This window comes from Lynx canadensis, chromosome A2 (genome assembly GCF_007474595.2).
Source record: "Lynx canadensis isolate LIC74 chromosome A2, mLynCan4.pri.v2, whole genome shotgun sequence".
Classification (NCBI taxonomy): domain Eukaryota; kingdom Metazoa; phylum Chordata; class Mammalia; order Carnivora; family Felidae; genus Lynx; species Lynx canadensis.
Window position 1 is genome coordinate 8,384,671 of NC_044304.2, and position 16,530 is coordinate 8,401,200.

A 16,530-nucleotide genomic window follows, 5' to 3' on the forward strand; every position below is an offset into this window, starting at 1 on the left:
GCCCAGCTCCCCAAATCATCCAGGCCTAGGGGAAGGGCATCTCCTTTCTCGCTCTTTAATCTCGCTCTGCTCTCTTGACACAGTTCTGGCAGTGCAACCCCAGGCGCCACCTCCAGAGATAGGGCGGGGTTGGAGGGGGCCCAGCCCCAGGGCAGAGCAGGGGCGCCTCCTTCCGGCCCGCGGTCCGGGAGGCCCCCGCGGCTGTCTGGGCCCCAGCAAGCCCAGGCGTGGTGTCCGAGTGGACGAATAAATAGGGGCGGTCAGTGGTTGGATGGGTCAGGCTGGCTTGTGGTCCGGGTGGCTTTTGAGCGTGTGGAACTTGACGCTGTCCAGCTTCTCGAAGCGCTTCCCGCAGCGCTCGCACGTGAAGTTGTACTGCACCTCGGCCGTGTGCTTCTTCATATGCCAGTTGAGCGACGCGCGCTGCCGGCACTGGTAGCCGCAGATCTCGCACCTGCGGGGGGCGGGCCGGGGCGAGCGACGCCGGGTCGGGGTCAGACTGGGGCGGAGCCGCCTTTGGAGGCGGGCCCCAAGTTACGTGGACCGAGCCGGCCCCAGAAAGGGGAGGCGCCATCCGGGATGCGAGCGCACGTGGAACTGGGCAAGGCAACCCGAGGGGTGGACCCGCCCTCTGCCGGCCCGGGCCCAGACCCCCTCCCTCCCAGCGCCCTCGCAGGAAGCCCGTCACTCACTGCAGGGGCGTCTCCCCGGTGTGGGTGCGCCGGTGCACCTCCAGGTGGTTCTTCCTCTTGAAGGACTTGCCGCAGGTTTCGCAGGTGAACTCACGGACACCTGGGGGAGAGGCGGGGCTGAGCGCGCCGCCGTTGGGGGCGGGGGCTGCAGGGCGCCGCCCAAACCGGGTAGAGAGTGGTCTCCCGGACGTAGGGGCGCGAGCGACCCAAACCCCACAGCTTCTGAGAGCCAACGCTTGACTATAGAAACGAGGGCGGCTAATACGGAGGGCAGCTTACAGCCCAAGGTGATGCTTATTAGAATGTGCGGGGTAAGGCCACCAGCAGAGCTGGAAATGTGAACTCGACTCCCTGGGAGGCACCGTGTGCCAACTGCCAAGCCTAAGCGGGTCTGAACTTGACCCCAATATTTGAACTTTGGGGCGACTTCACATACAAATCCGAAGTTCCTGCCGCTCGAAAAATCTGAAGCCATGCCCTCCCACTGGACAGAGGCAACACAGCTCCCCACTGAGTCCGCAGCCCACACCCTGGGTGGTAGTCCTGTGCCTGGGGACTCCTGACCCCGCCCTAAACCTGAGGCCCAGGACCCCATGCCCCGTGCTGCCAGCCCCACCCCGGGCCTGACCTGAATGGATGATCATGTGCCGCCGCAGGTGGTTGGATAAATAGAACTTCTTGCCGCAGCCAGGGTGTGGACACACTTTGGTCTTCCCTTTCCGATGCACAAGATTGACATGGTTCTGCAGGCAAGAGGGGTGGAGCGGGGCTGTGGGTGCCAGGGGCCACCTCCAGGGCTCCCCAGGGTGGGGACAGAGAAGGGGAGCTGGGAGGCAGGCTGGGGCCAGCCCCCCTGGAGGAAGATGGGTGCCCCTGCCCCTGGGAGGGACTCCCAGCTCTGAGCAGGGACCCCGGGGCACAACTGGAATCTACTGCCACTTCACTGTGCACCTGCTGCAGCCAGGGCCCGGGCTGGGGCATCAGTCAGCCTTGTCATAACCCTGTGCTGGGGCCCCGCCCTTTGCCCACTTTGTGGATGGGGGATGAGGCTCCAGAGGCTTCCAGTTTGGCGTGGGTCTCACAGGTGGGCAGGGGAAGGGCTGGACTGGATTCCAGGGTGAACTCCCACAGTAGGCTTTGCCACGGAGCTATGCTGTCTCCATGGCCTGGAGCAGGCAGCCACCTCGCTCTCCCCGCCCCCCACCCCGAGTCATTCATTCCTTTGTTCTTTCATTCTTTAACTCACCCCTGCAGCACCCCTGCAGCTCCAAGTGCCCGGCACCACCGGGCCTGGCACCTGGTGGGTGCTCAATACGTGCTTAATGAAAACGAAACTCGGCAAATGCAAAGGGCCACTGGTGCCGCCTCCTGCCACCAGTGGGAACGTGACGAGACCCTGGCTCTGCCCTTGGGGCGTCCCGTCCAGGCTCCAGAGGACAAACTACAGGCGCGTCCTGGTGGTGCGGTCATCCGGGGCTCAAAGGCCCCACCCGCCCTGGGGGACTAGGGTGGGCTTCCTGGGGGAGGGGCATCCTGAGCCGAGAAGGTGGCCTGGGGAAAGGCAGGAGGAGTTGAGAGGCTGGTTGAGAAGGCAGGACAAGTCACTGGAGAGCAGGAGGGGAAGGCAGCGAGGCGACGCCTGGTGCCCTGTGGCTGAGGCAGGGTCGGTGAGAAGCTGCTGAGAGACAGCCGCGTGGGAGGCAGGCCAGTGGCACCTGGCGGGGCCAAGCGGCGCCCTCCACGAGCCACACTGCCCGGACGCCAGCACACAGGCGGCGGGAAACAGAAGCGGGCCCCGCTCGGCCAGCTCGGGTGGCGGCCTCACCTGGAAACTGCTGAGGGCCACATAGACCTGGCTGCAGCCCTCGTAGGGGCAGTGGAACATCTCTAGCAGGCCGTCGGCATCCATCACCCGAGTGCGCTTGCTCCGCCGTCTCCTGGAGGGGAAGGGGCCCATGGCATCAGGGCTCCCACGCCAGGCAGGCTGTGGGCCCGTCGGCTGCTCCTCGTCCCAGCCCCCAGCTGCCCGGGCACCCACTTCTCGGGCTCCTTGGGGATCTCGTAGATGATGGCCGACATGTCACTGCCGTCCAGCTCCTCCCCGTCTGCCTCGGCTTCGGGCTCTGCGCTCTCAGGCGCTGCCGCCGCCAGCTCTGGGGCCACGGGCTCCTCCTTCTCCTCCTTCTTGAGCACATACAGGTCCTCCTTCTCTACGGGGGGAGGTGGACACAGGGCGGGTGTCCGTGGAGGGCCTGCGTGGCGGAGGAGTGGGCTCCGGGGCCACTCCTCCCCACTCCCCCCACCTCCCAGAGACCGCGGCAGCCCCCCTGGACCGGCGCGGCCCCCAGACCTTTCTTGGTCTCGATGCCTGCCATGGCGGCAGGGTCCATGGTGCTGGGCTGGCTGCCCTCGGGCTCCGTCTGGGTGTAGGCTGCTACGCCCTCCATCACGGCACAGGGCACTTCGTCCCCCAGGCCCCCGCCGGGGGCACCGCTGCCCGCTGCCACGTTGAGGTGGATGCCCTCGGCCGTGAGGGCGTCGTAGCCGGGGCCTGCGATGATGATCACCTGCGAGCCGGGCACCATGCCTGGCACGGGACAGCTGGCCACCACCTCGCCCAGCGCCTCCTGGGGCACGTTCTCAAAGAGGGTGCCGGGGCCCGGGCCCACTTGCACGGGCACCGGCACACACACCACCGTCTCCAGGGCTTCGGGCCCACTGCCCGCCGGGTTGGGGCACAGCGGGGCGCCCTGCTCCGCCAGGCTCTCCACGTGGTGGACGTCGAAGGGGATGTGCACGCCCTCCTGAGTGATGAGCCCGCTGCTGCCCGCCGGGCTGGAGGGGGTCACCGCCGCCGCCGCAACGGCCGCTCCCTTGGCCGGCGGGCCCTCGGGGGGCTCCTCCGAGTCAGAACCGGAGCCGGAACTAGAAGGGTCGGAGCTGCTGGCCGCCAGGCCATTGCCCACTGTGGCGACAGAGGAAAGGAGACAGTTACAGTAGCAACAGTGGCAGCAGCAGAGGCGTATGCTGAGTGCTTACTACGGGGCTGGGCACGGTCACCCCCTCAGTGCCACAAACATCGGTCACTTCTCAGTCCCCCCCACCCCGCTCCCCCACCTCTGCTCCTCAGAGACTCTCCCCTCCCTCGGCCTCCAGACCCGAATGCTGGCTTCCTGGCCCCTCCCTGGGGGTTCCTGCCCAGCCTCTTCAGCTCCCCCAGGCCTGGGAGGTTCCGCGCTTCGCTCGCCCCAGGGTTTCAGCCAGCCTGATGGTGTTAAACTGCCCTCATCTTGACACCAACTCGTTTTGAGTTCTGACACTTATCTACCGGGAGAGAGTGTCGGATCCCACAGGCTGAGGGCTCAGGTCCCACAAGACTGCTTGCCCCCACTGCAGACGCCGGCTGCAGGCCGAAGGCCATTGTAATTCTGGCCATAAATGGCGGGTTTCTACGACAGCCTCTTCGGGTTCGATAATTTGCTAGAACAATTCATAGAACTCAGGCAAGTGCTTTACCTACTGACTACAGTTTTTTGGTTTTGGTGGTTTTTTTTTTTTCTTTTTTCTTTCTTTTTTTTTTTTTTTGAGAAAGAGAGTGTGTGCTTGAACGGGGGGGGGGGCAGAGGGGCGAGGGAGAGAGAGAATCTTACTTCATGCTCAGTGCAGAACCCGATGCGGGGCTCCAACTCACTACCATGAGATCATGACCTGAGCCGAAATCAAGAGTCGGACGCTTAACCGACTGAGCCGCCCAAGCGCCCCAACTGACGACTACACTTTTATCATAAAAGATGCAACACAGCAAATAGTCAGATGGAAGAGAAGCGTAGGGTGAGGTGCAGGGGCTGCTGGGGTGGGAGCTATCATGCTCTCTCTGGACCCGCCACCCTCCTAGAACCTCAAGGTGTTTACCAACCTGCAAGCTCCCTGGATCTTGTTACTTAAGAGTTTTGTAACCCAGTCTCCAGCCCCAGTCTGCTGCCTGGGAGTCAGGGGTGGGGCTGAGAGTCCCCCCTCTAATCATGTGTTTGGTATTTCTGGTGACCAGTCCCCATCCTGAAGCTCTCTAGGGGACCCTGCCTGAGTCACCTCATTAGCATAGACTCAGGCGTGATCCAAAGGGGCTCCTTATGAAAAGGGCTCTTTACAAACAATGAAAAATATTCCCATCACTCAGGCAATTCCAAGGGCTGTAGGAGTTCTGTGCCAGGAACCGGGGACCTATTTTCATTATACTGCCACCACCCATACCCCGATGCCTCCATGTGGACAGCTGCCGGGGGCTCTTCCATCCCGCCGCCTCCTCTGCTGCCCCCCAGTGTAGGTCGTGTATTTAGGGACCCTAGGCAGTCTCCTGCCTCAGGGCCTTTGCATTTGCTCTTTGCTCTGCCTGAACACTCTTCTCTCAGACACCTGCGTGGGCTCCCTCTCCCCCACCTCCATCAGACCCTTTAAGAAAATGGTATTTATTCAGGAAGGCCTCTGACCACCTTGTCTTAAATATCACTTTTTTCTCTTCTTTATTTTTCCCCAAAATATCACCTTCCACCGTACTCCAGATTTTATTTTTTTGATTAAAAAAATTTTTTTTAACATCTATTTATTTTTGAGAGAGAAAGAGACAGTGCAAACGGGAGAGAAGCAGAGAGAGAGAGGGAGACACAGGATCGGAAGCAGGCTCCAGGCTCCGAGCTGTCAGCACAGAGTCCAGTGTGGGGCTCAAACCCACAAGCCGTGAGATCGTGACCTGAGCCGAAGTCGGATGCTTAACCGACTGAGCCACCCAGGAACCTCCACTGTACTCTAGATTTTAATGGTCTATCTTGTTTACTGTCTGCTTCCCCTCTAGATCGTAAGCTCCATAACCACTGGGGTCCCTGTGCTCAGGCCCCAGTGCCCAGAAGGCTGCCTAGCACACACTGAGCACATGTTTGTAGAAATGAATGAATCTCAAACCGACACCGTGATGAAGGCCAAGGCGACCGACATCTCACCCAGGTATTTTGTGCTAAAGCCCACACACAGGGAGACTGGGGACAGAAAAAGCCAATTGTTGGGACATCTGGGTGGCTCAGTCGGTTAGCGTCCAACTCTTGGTTTCGGCTCAGGTCATGATCTCACGGCTTCATGGGTCGAGTTCGAGAGTCACGGGTCACGGCTTCGAGAGTTCGAGTCCCACATCAGGCTCTGTGCTGACAGCACGGAGCCTGCTTGGGATTCTCTCGATTTCCCTCTCTCACTGCCCCTCCCCAACTCATGCTGTCGCTGTCTCTCTCAAAATAAATAGACTTAAAAAAAAAAAAAAAAAAAAAAGAGAGGAGAGAAAGAAAAAGTCAATAGCTGACCCTGACGTTCCACACTCCCGCAGAGTCGGGCACACTGTCCGGGGACCACGTGTCCTACACTCTCAGGGGGTCAGATGGAGCACACAGGCTCTGGAGCCAGACTTCGGGGGTGGGATCTTGGCGCCCCCACCCCTCCAGCTGTGTGGATGTGGGGGCCTTATGGAACCTGTGTGGGCCTGGGGATAACTCGGCACCTACTCCAGGGGCTGTTTGGGCTATTTAGTGAGTAAATATACGTTAAGGGCCTAGGACAGTACCAGGCTCAGAGTGAGCACCCTATCGCTGTTTCTATTATCATTCTTATCATAACGCCCCATCCCTGACTCACGGCCCTGGGATAGCAGGGGTGGGGTAGGGGGATTGGCCCCTCCTTGTAACACCCTGTAATCTACAGGGTGAGCTGAGCTCCCTGGCCCCCCCCTAAAGCAAGGGGCAGTCACCTAGTTAGTTGGGGGCTCGGCCAGGGTGTGTGCCTGGATCCCCAACTCTCTCCACTTGACCATGACCTTGGTCACAGAAGTGGCTGTGCACCCCCTGGCTTCTCCAAGTCCTGCAGGAGGTCCTCTTACTGAGAAGTGGCAGGGCCACCCCAGGCAGGGAGCTGATAAGGGTGCCGCTGAGGGAACAGGGCTGGGACAGGGACACAGCCCCCCTCCCTTCACAGCGCCCCCCTCCCCTGCAGCCATGGCAGACCCGGCCAAGGATCCCCGCACTCATTCCTGAGAGCCAGATCCACCAGCCACCGGTGTCAGAGTTGGGTGGGGGCGCAAGGGGGCTCCTCTGGGTGCCATCCCCGTCCCGGCGGACCCATCACCAGGGAGGTCAGTCACATTAGTCCCAGGGCCTTGGTGTCCTCAACTGCCAAGTGGGGCTAACGAAGAGCTGTAGGGAGGACTGAGCGTGGTCGGGGGCGGGACCCGGAGTGGGGAGACGATGGCCGAGGGGCCGGCCGCGTGGTGGGGTCTGGCGGACGCACACGGGACAGCCGTTGGCCAGGGTGCCCACCTGGAACACCTCTCGCCCACGGCTTCCCCTTGGCCAGCTGGGATGCCACCTGCTCCGAGATTCCTGCCAGCACGGGCTCAGCCCCGGTGACTGACCTCACCCTCCACCCTGGCAGGGCGCCTGGCGGTGAGCCCTGTGCTCCTGAGCCCGAGGCTGAAGCCGAGCTCGAGGCAGGCGGGCAGCTCCTCACCACCCACCAGGGCCAACTGGGCCTTCGTAACTGAGTCCCTCCCACTCCCACTGTCAGCTCAGGACGTGTGACCCACAGAGCATGGCAGGAGAGGGTCAGGGACAGTGAGAGACGCGCAGGGCAGTGGGGGGAGAAACAGATGGGGGGGGAAGGGAGTCGGGGAGACAGGGAGAGACGGGGGGGGCAGGGAAAAGGCAGGAAACAGAAGGGAGAGGATGAAACAGAAAAGATGGGCGACAGAGGGAGGGGGAACAAGAGAGAGCTCGAGAGCCGAGAATGGGGAGGGAGGAGGAGGACCGGGCAGACAGGCGGCGAGAAGAGGAGGCTGGGAGAGACCGCCCAGGACCGAAAGAGAAAGGGCCACAGACAACAGAGGAGGAGGGAGAGGCCGGGGCGAGCACCCAGGCCCGGCACCCACCCCTCCCTCCAGCCGCCGGCCTTGAGCACAGGTGGGCCAAGCCCTCGCAGGTGTCCCCTGGAAGACGGGGGCCGCTTCCCTGCTCCAGAAGGACAGGAAGAGTGCACCAGCCTGCCGGGGCCGGGCTCCGTCCCTGAAGCCGGCGTCCATGCCTTTCTCGTCACTGTGAGGCTTCTAGTGCTGGCCTGAGGCTGACAAGACCCACGAGAGGGCCGGGGGTCTGGGGTGACCCCCCCATAAGCAGCCGTGGAGCCCTCACACCCTGGAGGCCGGCGGGCGCCCCCCCCACCCCCACCCCGGCCCCAGACCCACCTTTGTCGCTGTCGGCGTCTGAATCACTGAGTGGCTTCAGGGGCGAGTGCAGGTCTTGGAAGTAGCGGTGGCCGGCCTCGCACTGCCACACGGCTGTGGTGTACAGGCCGAAGGTGGGGTCCAGCTCGGCCAGGTGCGGCTCGTACGGGCAGCGGTGCTTGTGGTCCTCGTACCAGATCACCACGTTCTTCAGGCAGTTCACGTTGCGTCGCCTCCCTGCGCACGCGTGGCAGGGCCCCGGGGTCAGGGATGGCGCTTGTCCCTCCGAGGGCCTCGGAACACACCGGCCTTACGGCACCCGGTGGGGGCGGGGCTGAGACACCTTCCCGAGCCCTGTCCGGGCCCGTCCCCGGTTCACAGATGGAGAAACGGGCTCCGGGAGGTGCCACACACTCTGCTGATAACAGAGGCGGGCGAGGCTGTCCTCACTGAATAAGCGAAATCACATAAACGATGGAGCCTGGCACGTAGTAGGTGCGCAGTAATTATTAGCTGCCTGTTGTTAACAGAATCATCCTCATCAGCGTCTTTGGCCTGGCCCAGCAGAGCCCCTCTGCCCTGGTCTCCCTGCTCCCACATCTGTCTACTTCGCCCGCGGCGGACAGAAGGCCCCTGCTGCAAGCACTTGGAGTCAGGCCATGCCCCTCCTCTGCCCAGAACCCACCAGGGCTCCCCCTGGCTGGGGGTAAAAGCCAAAGTCCTCCCCCGACCCTCCAGGCCCCGAATGTTCTGCCCCATCACCTCCCGTCCTTCCCCTTGATCACTTTATTCCAGCCTCACGGCCTCCTCCCTGTTCCTGAAACGAGCAGGGTACGGTCCTGCCTCAGGGCCTTTGCACAGACTGTGTCTTCTTCTTCCAGACAACTGCCTTGCCCTCCCCCTCTCAGGTCTTTCCCTCGGTCTGCCACCCCTTCCCCACTGTCCTTCCAGCTGACCTGACTTGCTGCCCTTTCTCTCCAGGTAGCACCTAGATACCGTCTGTGGTTATCTGTTTCCGTGTTTCTGTCTTCCCTAATAGAATGTCAGCTCCCCAAGGGCAGGGACACTATCTGTGTTGTTCCTCCTGTATCCCCAATGCCTACGTAGGGCCTGGTACATAGTAGATGCTCAGCAAATGTTTGCTGGATGAGTAAATGCTTCAAGGAGGTGGGCCCAGGGGGAGCTAGACCGTGTGATTCAAATCCTGACTGCCACATCATAGCTAGGTGGCTCCAGGCAAGTGACTTGGCTTCTCTGACCCTCACCTGCCCTTTCTGGGTCAGGGAGAATAATGGTCCCCATTTCTCGAGGGCTTCCAGAGAGGAGGGAGTGAAGACGTCGGCAGGGCACAGAACAGGGCTGGACACACTTTGAATGCCCAAGAAATGGTACCTGTGATATGTGTAATGGTGCCTGTCCTGCAGCCGATGGGGAGGAAAGTGTCCTCCCCGTCTTCCAAGCTGGGACATGAGGAGGCGGCCCAGAAGGGTCCTTGGGCCTAGGGGGGTTGCCTGGGGCCTCCCACCCAGTGACAACCACGGGCAAATAGGGACACCACCAGCAGCAGCCTCTCCAGTCATCTCCCTTCCCACACTTTGGGATATGGAGGTCACATACGTAGCTTGGCCCATGCCTCTGACAACTGTAACCGCTTTCCAGTGGTGACTTAGCCTTTTGTGTGGGAGCTGGGAATGGCGGAGGCACCCCCACTGGGCACAGCACACGTTCCAGTCCCCTCTGGGACCTTTCCTGCCCCCACCCCTCCCCCCCCCCGCAGGCCTGGCTGTGTCCCCGGGCCCGCAGTGCCCCTACCTCCCTGCCATGGCCCCACTGGGCCTGTCCCCTGCCTTCCCATGAGACCATGGGCTACGTGGGGGCACGGCTGGGTCTGTCCTGCCCCGCACAGCCCCTGGCCCGTGGTGCCTGAGCATGAGTGAGGGAACGCACAACAAAGCCTCTTACTCCCAACACCCATCCCATCCCCCCCGCCCCGGCTGAAGCCCCACTTACTTTTCTTCCGCTTTGGCTTTTTGGGGACCTGCTCCCAAGGCTTCCTGTAAGAGAGAGAGGCAGGGGGAGTAAGCACAGGGCCTGTCCTATTTCCCAGGGGTCTCCACTCTCTCCTCCATGGACACCAGCCCTTAAAGGTGGTCTAGCATCACCACGCATTTCACCACGTGGGAGAATGAGGCTCAGAGGAGTGAGGCTGCCTGCCCAGGGGCCCATGGCCGGGGAGCGGAGAAGTCAGAAAAGGGGTACAGAAAGCGTGGCACGCGGAATTCTCAGCTGGCCCCACGACTCCCATGCCCGGGGGCACACGCCCTGCAGAATCCTCTGCCCATGAGCGGGCGGCCTGAGTATATGATGGGATACCACCCCCTGGGGCGAGGTGACTTGGAATGAATCAGGAGGAAGCTTTCCAAGGTGGGCCTGACCTAATCAGGGGAACCTTTAAATGGGCCCCACTGCAGTCAGAGACTGTAGGCTGAGAATATGGCAGGTCCAGGAGGGGCCAGGACCTGAGAACAGCCTCTGGGAGCTGAGAGCAGTCCCGGTCAACAGCCAGCAAGACCGTGGGGACCTCGGCTGTGCAACCCAGGAGGAAATTAAGTCAGCCAACGCTCTGAGGGTGTCTGCAAGCAGCTCTTTCCTTAGTTGAGCATCTAGATGAAGACGCAGCTGGCTGAAACCCTGATTTCGACCTTGTGAGACCCTGAGCAGAGGATCCAGCTAAAACACGCTGGGCTTCTGACCCACAGAAATGTGACATCATTTGTGATTTTAAGCCACTAAGTCTGTGGTCGTTTGTCACACAGCAATAGAACATTTGCGGAGTCGGCCTCAGAACCTGCACTGCCCCATCCGGGGCCCTGCGGATCCTGCCCGCCCCCCCAACCCCAGGCAGGCTGAGAGCCCTGGGGAGACTGCCAGACCCAGCCAGGAGGGCTGGTACTGCTAGGGACCCTGCCCCCGACCCTCACTGCCCGCTGTATGTAGGCCCCAGCCCAAGGTGCTGCCCCCTCTATCAGTCCCGCCCCGGGGAGCCAGCTCAGGTCCAGACGCCCTGGCCATCACGCCCACCCGCCTCTGGGGCCTTCCCCACTTTGGCTGGGGCCCCGCACCCTAACTGCTGTGTGCCCCAGTGACCGAGGCGTCAGGGAGCCCTGGGCAAGGCCGGGCCCAAACCCACCCCCCCGTCCCAAGGCCTCCCACACCAGGAAGGCCACCAGAACTGCCAGGTGGGATCCCGACCCCCTATAGGCTGCTTGGCCGTGGCCCAGCACTGGGTCTACACATGCTGAGGGCGGGTGCTTTGGAGTAATCTCCCCTGGACCCACTAGGGGCCTTCACCCGCCTTCCTGACACCACGCTTCTGGGTCTGCCCATGCACTCTGGCTGCTTCCTCATCCTCCCTTCTCTACACTGCAGTGGGAGGCCCCGAGACCCTGCGTGACCTTGCCTCCCCGTGCCTCAGTTTCCCCATCTGTAGCGTGGGATCGTAACAGTACCTGCCTCGTGGGGCTGGCATGAGGTTACGCGCACTGGAAGAGCCTGGTGTAGCCCCTCGCACTGGGTAACCGCTCAGCATAGCGATGGTCTCACCGTGACCATCAGCGTTATCACAGCGTCTGGCCCTGGAGCGCCAGCCTCCCTGCCATGGTCCAGACCCTGCTCTCACCGCAAATGTCCTGACAGCCAGTCCAAAGTCTCTTGTCAGCTTCCCCACCTGCCCCATCTGACCCCCGTCCAGCCTGATGACAATTCTCAGTCCCCACACCCCATGTCTGGTCCGAGGACAGCTCCCCAGGCTTTGCCCTTGTCCCAGCCTCTGCACCCCCCGCCCCGCCCCATCCCAGATGCCCTCCACCCCCTCCCATGACTCTCCCCTCCCTTCCCCTCCCCTGCTCTCCAAGGGGGCAGGCCGGCCACCCAGATCCTCACCCAAACCCAAGTCCAAATGCCCACGGCCCCCTCCCCGCACTCACAGCCTCGCCATGACTGGGGTGCTGGGAACGCCACTTAGTGGTGGGGACAGGCTCGGGTGTCAGTCAGATCTGAGTCCAAGTCTTATCTCTGCTGTCGACTAGCTGTGTGACCGCGAGTGGGTCTCGTCCCCTCTGAGCCTCAGTGTCCCCACCTGCGAAGTGGGGAAAACAGCGGTGCCTCTCACACAGAGCCACTGTGGGGATTCAATGGGGCCAGACTATGTTCTTTCTCCCCCAAACTGCCGTCCCTCCCTTTGCCCGCTTCTCCGCGTTCTACCGCCTACGCGACGCCCTGTAGAGGCCACCTGCGCGTGAGGACAGTTGTGCCCAGTAGCTCTCCTCCGCTCTCCTCTGCCATTTGCTTTCACGCTTGACCCCTCATCCCCACCCGTGTCCAAACACACCACCAGTTCCACCCCGGACTTAAATAATCTTGAGCCCCTTCTCTGCCAACTTCTGCCCATTCCCCTGCCCCCGCTTGGGAGCCGTCTATGTGCGTGCAGTCTTCTTGTCTTCTCCCCCATCTCCCTTGAACCCCTCCGTTCAGGGTTTTCTCCCCCAAGCCCCAAACTGCCCCGTTCCAGCCGCCTGCGGATCCTTCCAGGGGCCTCCAGGACGCTGCCCCGCCGGGTCCTCCACGCGCCTCCAGGCCTCTGCTCCTCCCCTGTGACCCTGACTTCTCTAAGCGCAGAGAGCGAAAGCGGGGCTCAGACCTGCGTGTCTCCCCACTCGCCCTTGGCAACCCCTGTCACCATGCCATCACGGCGCTGTGGGTCCCAAATCCGGATCTCCCACCCGGCCCTCTCCTGACCGCACCACCACCACCAGCCCTCCCTGACACTACGTGCAGGGGTCCCCAGACATCTCACACGAGAGCCGTCCTATGGTCCCGTGACCTGCCCTTTCTCAGTTAACGGCACCTGCAACTTTCCAGGTGCTCAGGTCCAAACCTGGGGCATCTCGCGTCTCCGCACCTATCGGCAAACCCTGTTGGCCCTAATTCTAACCACTTCTCTCCGCCTCTGCATGGCCCCGCCTGGGCCCGGCCCTGTCAGGACTCACCTGGACCAAGGTAGTCGCCTCGACATAGGAACACAGCCTCAACGTAGGGGTCAGCGGGATTCTTTTGATTGTCTTGTTAACAGTTTAAGATGTAAAAGGAAAAATTCACACACATACAAAGCTAGAGAGAAGAGTGAACCTCCTCGAGCCCCTCACCAGCCAAGGTCCGAGGACCTTCGACGGCAGCCAATTCTCAGCCAACCTTGTTTCAACTCGCATTTCACCCAATCCTCCTGCCACACAGCCCCTAGGGAGTGCCTCTGTTAAAACATAAGCCAGGTATGTGACCTCTTTGTCCAAAATTCTGTACTTAACAAAAGCAAAAAATCCTATCAGGCCCCCTACTTCACTGAGAGGAAAAGCCAGAGTTCTCCATGCCGTCCACAAGGCTCTGTCAACTTCCTGTCCTCACTTTCCCCACTTTTCATCTTCTCGTTGCACTCCAGCCACATGGGCCGGCTCACTGCCCCATGTACACACCAGGCCGGGTCCTGCCTCAGGGCCTTTGCACTGGCCAATCCTTTTTCCTCATTCTTCCCCCAGGTATCTGCATAGGTCTCCCTGGCTCCTTCATGAATGCCGTCCTCTCACTGTGGCCCAGCCTAACACCCTAGTTAAATCTCCAGCACACACCCCCCCCTCCCTATTTCACTTTTGTTTTTTCCATGGCCCCTATCGATCTCTCACAACCTCCACAAGTTAGCAAATTATAGTAATAGAATTTAGTATCTATAGTACAGTAATGTAATTTAGAATTATAAATAATAGTAAACATGTAGTAAGTACAGTCTGCCCTCTGCCCTTTAAAATGGCAGCTCCGGGGGCGCCTTGGGTAGCTCAGTCGGTTAGGTGTCTGACTTTGGCTCAGGTCACGATCTCACGGCTCTTGAGTTTGAGCCCCGCGTCGGGCTCTGTGCTGACAGCTCGGAGCCTGGAGGCTGCTTCAGATTTTGGGCCTCCCCCTCTGCCCCTCCCCTGTGCATTCTCTCTCTCTCTCTCTCTCTCAAATAAACATTAAAAAAAAATTTTAACTGGCAGTTCCATCAGGCAGTGATTTTTTTGTGTGTGTGTTGTTCCTTTCTGCACCCTCCGCACCTCTGCAAGTGTCTGGCACATAGTAGATACTGAATAAACATCCCTTAAACGAATGACACCAGCGACTCCACGACTGACCATTGTTTCCCTTTTCCCACTGGTCGCTAGGAAGCTCTGAGGCAAATTCATGGCCTCTTCTCCATTCCCACTTCTTCATGTCTTTCGAACTCTGGTCAGGCTTTTAACTTAACATGCCACAAAAGTGCCCTCTGTCGTGTCCCCTGTGACTTAGGCCTCAATCCAGTAGCACTGATCCTGGCCCCCCTGTATCCCTCTTTTTCCTTTCTCTTTTCATGCCAGTTCTCATTTCTGCCTTCTGGTCCATGTTTACAGAGTCTTGAACCGAAATCCTTCCAGGTAGAAGGCAGTTACAAATAAGTGAGCAAACAAAATAACGGGCCCCCTATCTCTGGCCATGTCCATTCCCCATAGGACACCCCTCACTCAGGTTATTGTATTTTCCCGACTACCCACGTGTCCCAGGGCCCGGTTTTTGTCATGCACTTCCTGGACTGTCTCAGTGTCCAGGCCCCAGTCCTGCATGACTTACACAAACCACGCTACTGCAAATAGCACTTTCAGCTTAGGGACCTTCAAGGGCTCCCTCTGGCCAGTGGTCCCCAGCTCCACCTGCACATGTCTCCCTGGAAGCTTTGCAGAAAAAAATACAAGGTCTGCAACCCCGCTCAGACTAACTGAATCAGAAACTCCAATAATGCAACACGCGCTTGAGTTTTTGAAATGCCCAGCATTTCCTGCTCCACTCTTGGGCATATAAACCAGTCTGCCACCCAGGGAGGGCGTGGATGCAATTCAGAAGGATCTGGTGGATTCTTGGCCATCAGAATCTTCCCCTAGGGAAACATGCCAATGTATGCAAACAAAAACCAGGGCACTGCAAGGATTCTGTCGCGGCACTGCTTGTGACAGCGAACAAGTATCATTATAACGACTAATACTTGAGGTGCTCACTATGTGCCAACCATGTTCTAAGCCTTTTGTTGTGTTTTAACTCATTTAGTCGTCACACCGACCTATAAGGCAGGAAGGGAAAAATTCCATCCACACCGCTCCTTCTCAAGATGGAGATTCCGCAAAGACCTCTGCCCTCTACCTGAGCCGCTAACTTGGGGCTTCCTCTTCACCTGAGTCTCTATGGGCTAAGGTGCTCCCCAGGAGCCAAGACGTTTAGAGAATGAGATCTGGATCGTGAGGAGTCTTCCCATGTCTTCATGGGTGGAAGGTTGTGGGAATGAGGCCACACACAGTCTCAGATGGACTGCCAGAACCTTATACGGGACAGGGCTGTGTGGCCCAGGGTGTCCAGTCACAGTCTCAGACTACAACCTAAGGGTTTTAGAGAATGAGGCTTGTGAGATCCCAAGGACCAGCAGGGAAGAAGGGGCATTAAGGCCTCAGGAGGCGGGGCCGCCCCTCCGGGGACTGGGCAGTTAGAACGCTTGGAGGTGGGGTCTGTACTAGGATTGGGCAGCCAGAAATCTAACGGGAGGGGCCAAGCGTCAGGAGGCGGGTCGAGAGGCTGGGCGCATCCCAGGATTGGGCAGTCGGAAAGGCGGGAGGCGGGGCCGCGAGCCAGGAGCGTCCCAGGACCGGCGGTAGGAGACCCCGGCCGGCAGCCCGGACGCTGGGCGGGGCTCACAGGTGCCGTGGGCGGGGCCGTGGACAGAGGGGGCGGGACCACGCTCGGCTGGGAATGGGGGCGTCTCCTCCCTCGCTCGCTCCCTCCCTCCCTGGGGCCGGGCCCCCTCACCCGTGGCGGCCGCTACGCTGGCCGCGCTCCAGCGAGATGAGGTAGGCTGCGAGCTTGGCGTCGCTCCAGCCGCTGCGGCGCCGCAGGTCCACCCAGGGCCCGTGCGCCTCGCCCAGGTACACACGCCGCACGTCGTACTTCTTCCGGGACTCGAGCCGCCGCCGGGCTCGGTCCGATTCCGTGAGCCGCGGCCGACCCCGCGCCTTGCGGCCCGCCGCGCCCTCCTCGGCCGCCGCCTCCCCGCCTGCGCCCGCCTCAGCCTCCGCCTCCGCCTCGGGCTCCGGCGCCCGCTCCGCCATCCCCCCCTCCCTGGTTACCAACCTCCCCCGTTGTTAGGAGCCCGGCCGGAAGTGGCGCGCATCTTCCGCGCCGACGGGAAATTTCTCATGGACTTTCACTGCCCCACGGCGCCAAAAGGAGAGCGGGAGCAGAAACTGCGCATGCGCGCGACAAGCGAGGGCTAGCAACGGCCAGTCCTTTTATTCCTTTCCTCTGTTAAACTTTCTAACTTCTCAGAGACCAAGGGAAGGGCTGAGGTTTGAGTCCAGCTTCGGGAAGAAAGACCTAGATGGGCCCGTAGACCCTGGGAGGTAGGGGCTCCTCTCCCCACGACTTATTCCGAATGCATCCTGAGGGTGACAAGGGAAGGGTAGGAGCTGTCAGGTGAAGACAAAG

General features: G+C 60.6%; 1 protein-coding gene across 1 annotated transcript; it reads right to left on the minus strand.

Annotated features, from left to right (window-relative positions):
- Positions 1–41: 41 nt before the first annotated feature.
- ZNF653 (zinc finger protein 653) lies at positions 42–16,154 on the minus strand. The gene is made up of 9 exons (XM_030300967.1): positions 15,856–16,154; positions 9,952–9,995; positions 7,963–8,178; positions 3,043–3,657; positions 2,731–2,902; positions 2,518–2,629; positions 1,321–1,435; positions 693–792; positions 42–454 (listed from the first exon to the last, which is right to left on the minus strand). Exons 1-9 carry the CDS (start codon positions 16,152–16,154, stop codon positions 277–279), a joined length of 1,851 nt encoding a protein of 616 aa, XP_030156827.1. The 3' UTR covers positions 42–276.
- Between the last annotated feature and the right edge of the window lie 376 nt (positions 16,155–16,530).

What these genes read in the sequence shown, in the direction of transcription:
- ZNF653 (XM_030300967.1), bottom strand. Translation starts at nt 16,154, where the DNA reads ATGGCGGAGCGGGCGCCGGAGCCCGAGGCGGAGGCGGAGGCTGAGGCG. An exon ending in AGACGCCGACAGCGACAAAG is followed by an intron (nt 3,658 to 7,962) that starts GTGGGTCTGGGG and finishes CTGTCGCCACAG; the next exon opens with TGGGCAATGGCCTGGCGGCC. An exon ending in AGGCATCGAGACCAAGAAAG is followed by an intron (nt 2,903 to 3,042) that starts GTCTGGGGGCCG and finishes CTCCCCCCGTAG; the next exon opens with AGAAGGAGGACCTGTATGTG.